At 37.1% G+C, this 8308-nt stretch overlaps 1 protein-coding gene across 1 annotated transcript; it reads right to left on the minus strand.

Moving 5' to 3' along the window:
- Nucleotides 1–576: 576 nt before the first annotated feature.
- Nucleotides 577–7877, minus strand: LOC123866108 (protein phosphatase 1 regulatory subunit 36-like). The gene is made up of 10 exons (XM_045907464.1): nt 7629–7877; nt 6481–6577; nt 6011–6076; nt 5720–5851; nt 4903–5047; nt 3617–3769; nt 2900–3128; nt 2150–2317; nt 1418–1531; nt 577–1010 (listed from the first exon to the last, which is right to left on the minus strand). Exons 1-10 carry the CDS (start codon nt 7721–7723, stop codon nt 899–901), a joined length of 1311 nt encoding a protein of 436 aa, XP_045763420.1. The 5' UTR covers nt 7724–7877; the 3' UTR covers nt 577–898.
- Between the last annotated feature and the right edge of the window lie 431 nt (nt 7878–8308).

Below are 8308 nucleotides of genomic sequence, written 5' to 3' on the forward strand. Positions count from 1 at the left end.
CAGCTCTTATAATAAACTTAAAAATAAAAATAAACGATAGTACAAGATCTAAACACCGTAATAAACACAATCGTGCCATATCACGCATAATTTTCTTTTCATATTAGCCCTTGCATGAAATGTCGTGATTATCCTGTCAGAAATGTTTCCAATTCTTATTATTAGGAATACTTTGGCCATAAACGTTTCCTAGAATAGATAAGGAAATGAATATTACCTATTTATATAGTAAGTAGTTATAATTTATAAATTAGTTAGTAAAATATTCAAAGAATCTCCATAAGTAAAATACGTAAGAAGTAGTAAATAAGTACCTACGTAATATTATCACTATTCTAGAATCTAGATTCTAGACTATTATGAGGCATGATTTCTTAAATTGGCGGTTCCAGTATTCACGGATAAAATAATTGCGACCACTTTCTATTCACGCCTGAATCTATGGACGGAATCCATCTATCCCGGATAGGGCTATCAATATTCAATTCTATAAATCTGAATATGAATATTTATTGAAAAAAAAACATGTATTTGAAAAACAGTCTAAAATCCAAATTAAATTTATTAATGCAACGACCGAATTTCAATACAAAGAGCTTTTAATAATAAGATCTTAGCGAGAAAATAAGCCTTCACGTGGGCATTTTTTTCCAAAGTATTTTGTAGAACTCTATATTCGAAGCCTACATAATATAACGTGATGCGTTTCCCATTATTCTCGTACAAATTCGGTAGATAGGTATTAATTTTCTGTAGGTATATTATAAAACTAATCCGCAAATGCGGCATGTTCTTTACCGGTTACCTTTACCCGGCAAAAAGCGTTGACAGTATGAACAATAATTTATTTCTAAATAATTTTTAAATACATGCGAAAAATTACGGATAAATCATTTATCTAATGCGGATGAAGAAGTTTCTGTAGTCTATTCTGCCAGCGTCGCCGCTGCGTCTCACTACACGGCAGAATTTCTTCAGGTTCATCAGGAAATTGTGAAGGGAACTCCACACTGCAAATACATTTTATACTAAGTTTACTTGTATACACATACTTATACCACAAATTGTGCTAATACATAAATCTTATCTCTTAATGTGCTAATCTCAAAATCTAAAAATCTAAAAAGCTCTCAATGAACTAATCACTTAATATGCTAATCTCTTAATGAGCGAATTAATCGCTTAACAAGTTAATATCTTAATGAGGCAATTACTAATAAGTTTATCAGTTAATGAGCTTATAATAAGCTAACGTAAACGTGATTTCAATACGCTCTGGATCGAACATTGATACTCAAAATTTTGTAAATCATTAAATTTCCCTCTTTAATGCATAATTACTTTCATAGTTCTTTTTATTTAATTAATTTATAAGAAGTTACAATGGCATTGTAAAATAAGAAGTTTTTGCACTTACATCCGTGAATCCTTTCGAGGTAAGACTATATCAGGATATTGCTTCTTGCTAACCAACTGACTTTTCCTCATAGAGCTACTTGTGGTGCTCTTAGATGAATGGCTTTGAGAGGATCTGTTTATAATAAAACTAATTACAAAACACAGCATTTAAGATAGAACCAATTAATCATTGCATAGTAAAAAAACCGATATCTATTCATCGAGATTTTACTAGAATTTTTTCAAGATTTATTTAATTCAAACACCACCCGACTAATTTGATCAGTAAGCTATGATAGTCTATTAGGTTAAGGCGTCAGCTTCTTAACTTGATCGTTGGTCGGGGGTTCGATCTCGGGCACGCACCTCTAACTTTTCAGAGTTAGGTGAGTTTTAAGCAAGATATTATATCAAAGTGAGGAAACCTACATGCCTGAGAGTTCTCCAAAATGCTCTCAGAGGTATATGATGTGGCTTGCGTAGATAATGGCCATAATCCTTCTCACTCTAAGAGGAGACCCGTGTTCTGTAGTGAGCCGGCGATTAGTTGATCATGGCGATGATGAGGTAGGTACCTGCATACTAACCGAAAACATCAAACAAATTTCTTTCATATATTATTCGGTAAACATAAAATGCAATATGTGTATCTACGTTTAATGTTTATGATACACAATTACTTTCACGCTCTAGTATCGTAAACATCTAAACGTGTCTAATGGCCCGTTTCTAATTGAATCCCAATACGTACACCGAAGCTTTCGATTTTCCTTCGGCGGTGGCAGTCGGCAGGGGTCGTAACATTGTATCGAAAGTTGATCGCTGCAGTCCGATGATCCCAAGAACAATTCCTAAGTTAGAAAAATTCTCTTCTGAACCTGCTATCGCATGCAGCATATACAGGAGTCTGGGTGAGGGCCTATGGAACGAAATATGCTCAACAAATCAAAGAGCTTACATAATATTAAAAGCCATGTCTGGCTTTATCACAGAGCAGACTTGTGCCACAAAAAAGATGCCTAGGTATGTCCCTACACTGCTACAAGTCTTGTAAGATTACGATCAAAAAATGTTTAAAATAGATCTATCTCGCAAAAAAGCTCCTGCAGCACCTTATATTAAAAAAGCAAATTTTAAAAATCCAAAATGTAATCTTAAGAAACCTCCCACTTATAACACAGCGCTTACCACTACGCCAGAAAGGTATTCAAAAATATACTGAAATGTGTATGAAGTCTGCCAACCCGCACTGGGCCAGCGTAGCAGACTATGGCCTAAACCCTTCTCTTATTCTGAAAGAATACCCGTGCTCAGTAGTGGGCCGGTGATAGGTTAAACATGACGATGAGAACACCTGTTAATCCCACCTAGTTGTGCACCTGTGTGTGTAAGTACCTAATTGTGTAGAACACGGAATAGGGAATTTAAGCCGTTGTTCTGCGAGGTAGAAAATGACACACCGCCATGCCAACTACTTAGTACATAAAATAACCAAACTTACTGAATACACTTTATGACTCCAAGCCCCATCATGCGATAGTCGATGTACCGATGACAGAACACTTCATTCATGAGAGGTGAACAAGTGTTCAACTTCTTGTCGTGTCGTACGCAGTGGCCCAGCAGCACCGACTTCTCTTCCCTGGCCATCTTCGCAATATAGTTAGTGTGCAGCCTGTGCTCCGTGGAGTCAAATATCTCTGACTTGAATACCCTGCTAACTTCCAGCTCTGATTTGAAAGAAAATCCTTGTCAACCACAGTAAGGTAAGGTAGGTAACCTACGAGTAAAACGAGGTACAACTCAAAACTATTGGAACGTCTAGCTGTACCGCTATCTAGTGCCTGCGTAGAATGATTTTCAGCATAGCGTGTGCGCAAAAGCGAAAAATATTTGAAATATTTTATACATTCATATTCCAATTGCCGCCTATGTTCCAAGGTGCTGGAATAGGTGGGCAGACGATATAAACTTAAAGCGGTCGCAGAGAACCCCTTATGAAGGCGACGCGGGCGTAAGATCGCAGCGTGTGGACATAGTCCCTACAAGAGCTCGTGTCCAGCTGTGGACATCTAGGTTGACGTTGACGACAAAGATGCCATATAAATCTTGCCCGTCCTAGATCGTGATTATTTTCATCTCAGGAAGCTAAAATTGAAAAAAGTTTGATTTACCAAACTTGAAATTCAATAGGAATAAGTGGGTATGTAGTAAGTACCTATTTGATTAAAAGCCTTGCGTCCAAGTGCCAACCAAACTATTTGTACACACATACGTAGTAATGTTTCAAAAAGTCTAGCATCTTTATCAGATAACGATTGACGTTTCTTGTTAGGGCCCATATGATGGAATTTTTTTGTGTCACTGCCACCTATAAAGAAAACTCGAAATGTTTACAAGACGTATTTGAAGAACGTTATTATTTATTGTGCTAAGCTTTAGCCTTACAGCCTTAATATACACCTTACAGCCAACATACAGCCTTATCAGATACCTGGATTTAGAATTAGAACCTTTATATCTATATCTATACTTCTATACTAATAAATAAAATTGGAGTGTCTGTCTGTAATTTCGAAATAACTACCTCATATTAAGCTCATATGGTTATTTGAACGATACCATAACTGAATCACACGTTTTTAAAATTTTTGTCTGTCTGTCTGTCTGTCTGTCTATCTGTCTGTCTGTCTGTCTGTTTGAAAAGGCTAATCTTTGGAACGGCTGAACCGATTTTGACGGGACTTTCACAGGCAAGTAGAGGATTGACCAGGGCGTAACATAGGCTACTTTTTTAACCGACTTTCAAAACGGGAGTTGTGTTTTTCTACCTATGTACACCGAAATCTCCGAGATTTCTGAACCGATTTGCGTCATTTCTTTTTTAATCGATAGAGGAACTTTGCGACATTGTTTCATAAAAAATTTGGAGTCCAACTCCTCAATCCTGATGCTGCAGGGGATCTGACCAATCTACGCGGGCGAAGCTGCGGGCATCAGCTAGTTAATAAATAAAATTGGAGTGTCTGTCTGGAATTTCGAAATAACTACCTCATATTAAGCTCATATGGTTATTTGAACGATACCAACACTGAATCACACGTTTTTAAAATTTTTGTCTGTCTGTCTGTCTGTCTGTCTGTCTGTCTGTCTGTCTGTCTGTCTGTTTGAAAAGGCTAATCTTCGGAACGGCTGGACTGATTTTGACGGGGTTTTCACAGACAAGTAGAGAATTGATCAGGGAGTAACATAGGCTACTTTTTTAACCGACTTTCAAAAAGGGAGTTGTGTTTTTCTACCTATGTACACCGAAATCTCCGAGATTTCTGAACCGATTTGCTTCATTTCTTTTTTAATCGATAGAGGAACTTTGCGACATTGTTTCATAAAAAATTTGGAGTCCAACTCCTCAATCCTGATGCTGCAGAGGATCTGACCAATCCACGCGGGCGAAGCTGCGGGCATCAGCTAGTATATTATAAAAGCACTTGGAAAACTTCTCACCGATGAGCATTGTACAGTATTCCTTCGCCACTAAAAGCCTTAAATCCGATAAGTTGTCCCGGAATTCACTTTCAACCACGTCACCCTGCGGTGTCCGTACTTTTGTCTCCAGTTCAATAATGCGATTTGCCATTTCATCCGCTATCTTAAAATGAAATTTCGATTTTAGAACAGAAAATTGTTGGAACGTAAACACTGTTTACCTAGCTCGTAGCTACCTAGGTACATTAATTTCTGTCAACTTCGCCCGCGCGAAAAACGAATGGAGGTTTCTATATCGCATTCCATTCAAACTATCTATAAAAATACCTAAATAAAATAGTCTGTTTATAGTATCAAAATAACAGCTTTTTACTAATGCATCAAAGAAAAGAATATACAACAAAAAAAAATCTAGTTCTCTCATGAAATACTAGTTTGAGTTAATTTCAATCGTTTTCAGAGATGCGCAAACAAAAAATTTGCAAATACATATACCCAGATATTATATGCAAAGTATTATAATTTTTAAACCCCGACCCAAAAAAGGGGTGTTATAAGTTTGAAGTTGTATCTGTGTATCTGTTTGTGGCATCGTAGCTCCTAAACGAATGAACCGATTTTAATTTAGTTTTTTTGTTTGAATGGTGGCTTGATCGAGAGTGTTCTTAGCTATAATCGAAGAAAATCAGTTCAGCCGTTTGAAAGTTATCAGCTCTTTTCTGGTTTTCTTATAGAGGTTTAAGTGTCGGGGGATTTTTAAATTTTGAGTTATAAAGTAAGAGAGTTTTAATGCCTATAATAGAGATCACAAAACAGTTTCGTAATAATCCAATACCTGTAAATAATACTGACAATAGAGGATGAGCGCTCGAAGGAACCTCTCCATTGTAGGGATGTGTAACACATTTATTAACATTGGACTTAAAATGTTCACTGGCGCTGTGTACAGGGCAATATCTTTGACATCCTAAGAAAACCAATAAATAATAATCAATTACTAATTACACAATAATATTATTTATGCAATAATTATTATTTAAAAAAAAAGGCATAATTTTATTAATTAATTAGTATATGTATTTATTTTTTAAATTAATAAGGTATCGTTGTAAGTATATCTAGAAACCTGTATAGTTATAACATCTGCCTGGCCCGGTTTCAATTTCCTTTGATACCGGCGCCGGAACCGAATCTAAAAAGCAAAATGAATAAAGTTGAAAGTTAGAAATCCTCTCCTTCATATTAAATTATAGTAGGGTATGTAGCTACTTAGTATCTATTAATATTTATTTGTATTCAAACTTGTCTTTTCTTTTTTTGAAACTATAAGTACACACTAATATTATGATGGCGAAAGTTTGTATGGGTGTGTGTGTTTGTTACTCTTTCACACAAAAACTACTTGACGGATTAAGCTGGGAATAGATATAGATTATGCGCTGCAATAATACATAGGCTATTTTCTATTCCGGAAAATCTAAGTTTTCCTACGGGATTTTTAAAAACCTATATCCACGCGAACGAAGACGCGAGTATCACCTAGTATTTGTATAAAATAACCTACCATGAAAAATTTTGTATTAAGTAGGTATATACTTGTTCTATTAAATCAATGTCATCTCTAAACTCAATAGTTCCAGTCGGAGCTTTTGTTGGTATTTGGATAGCTTCAATGAGTTGCGGAGGTAGATCACTGAAAATGTGTCAAAATTATATTAGGTACAGTCAAAGGCCGTAAGTCGCTTAGCACCTTAATGATCATATTCGCGTGGGTTATGCACATGCGTCAGATGTGTGTGGCGTGTTTATAGAAAGTGCGAACAGATTTTTGATGCAATAGTTTCGCAGAATTGCTACTCGAATTCTGAGGCTGACCGTACCTACCTATGCCACTGTTCCAAGTGACATATTGTTAAGCTAAGCACGGGGGTAAAGCAAGCCTCTGATAAATTCATTCATCAGTGACGCTACGCCGTAGAACGGCACGTCGTCGTGGTTACAGCACGTTAGCGTCGAACGGCGATAAAGGATCACGCCATCCTCGGCGAACGTCGACGTATCGTTCTACGGCGTAGCGTCGTCGTGTCGCGCTACGGTGCCGCGACGTGCTCACGTATACGGCTCACGGCTCGTAGTTAGGCGGGGCTATATTTGTGTCACATGTCATAGTCCGTTGCGGCGCTCCGGTATTCTTTATGATATTATGGTCCACTAAACCCAGCTGTTGCTAGCGAGAATCGACTCCGCCTAAGCATATGTGTGTTATATGCTTAACAGAGCATGTGGTAAAGCCCTGGTCATACACACAGCGCAACTGCAGCTCGGTAAGGCAGAAACGCAGAACTCGCCCGTCCCCAATACGAACGCCTTCAGTTCATATTAGGTACCACACTTCAAACCATCCCATAGAGTAAAATCCGTGAGACGTCATGCTTCCTTGTATTATTGGAGCCACTTAGAGCACATTTCGTCACGTGTTGTGAATCTACCTTAAGAATTGATGATAATAATCACTACCCATATTATAATGCGAAAGTGTTTGTTTGTTGTTTTGTTCTTCAATCACGCCGTAACGGAGCAAAACGGATCGGCATAATTTTTTTGCATGTTTATTGTTTATAGTTTAAGACAAGACCTGTAAAGTGGGCTACTTTTTATCTCGGAAAATCATAGAGTTCCCAAGGGATTTTAGAAACCTAAAGGCGGATGAAGTCGCGGGTATCAGCTAGTAATTAATATTTAACCTTATAAAGACTAATTCTTCCGTACTATCATCCCAGGCCCAATGTCCGTCTTCATATAAACCACCAAATCCACCTTCGTCTTCTTCGTCTGCCATAGCGGATTTCTTAACAATACCCGGGTTTAAAAAACAAAAAGGTAATGAAGTTTAACAATAATTACTTAAAATAATGTAAATTGTGATCATGTACAATTTTTATTGTTACAATATATTTAATTTTAATTTTGGATCGCTGATTTTGGTATTTTGACCTAATTTTGATGATAATTTACTGACATCAAATTGACAAGCTAAGTTTTTTTTTTTTTTTTCTCTCGTCTCATAGAGATATTATATAAACAAAATACGTCCATGTCTCGTCTGGCTTTTTACACTGATTAGCCAATGTCAAGTGTGTAGTTATTTACAAGTTAGGAAAACTATATGTATAAGTATGGACTTCGTCTGTGCTGGCGCCCGCCGACATACACGCGGCGCCCCTTTAGAGCGCTTCTCAGTCAGTTCCTCGGTCAGTTCCACCACCAATAAACACCAGCGGGACACAAAAACCGGCCACTTCTAACAAAAAAACACTCCAAAAAGTCACAACACGCGCGCCAACAAACGCCACCACAGACAAAGTCCCAAGCTAAGTTATACTTACCATAAATATAAAATAAGAAAAGATATCTATGAAAATCG

Source organism: Maniola jurtina, chromosome 6 (assembly GCF_905333055.1).
Source record: "Maniola jurtina chromosome 6, ilManJurt1.1, whole genome shotgun sequence".
NCBI classification, from domain to species: domain Eukaryota; kingdom Metazoa; phylum Arthropoda; class Insecta; order Lepidoptera; family Nymphalidae; genus Maniola; species Maniola jurtina.

What these genes read in the sequence shown, in the direction of transcription:
- LOC123866108 (XM_045907464.1), bottom strand. Translation starts at nt 7,723, where the DNA reads ATGGCAGACGAAGAAGACGAAGGTGGATTTGGTGGTTTATATGAAGAC. An exon ending in ACATTGATTTAATAGAACAA is followed by an intron (nt 6,077 to 6,480) that starts GTATATACCTAC and finishes TTTGCTTTTTAG; the next exon opens with ATTCGGTTCCGGCGCCGGTA. An exon ending in CAAGGCTTTTAATCAAATAG is followed by an intron (nt 3,129 to 3,616) that starts GTACTTACTACA and finishes CTTTCAAATCAG; the next exon opens with AGCTGGAAGTTAGCAGGGTA.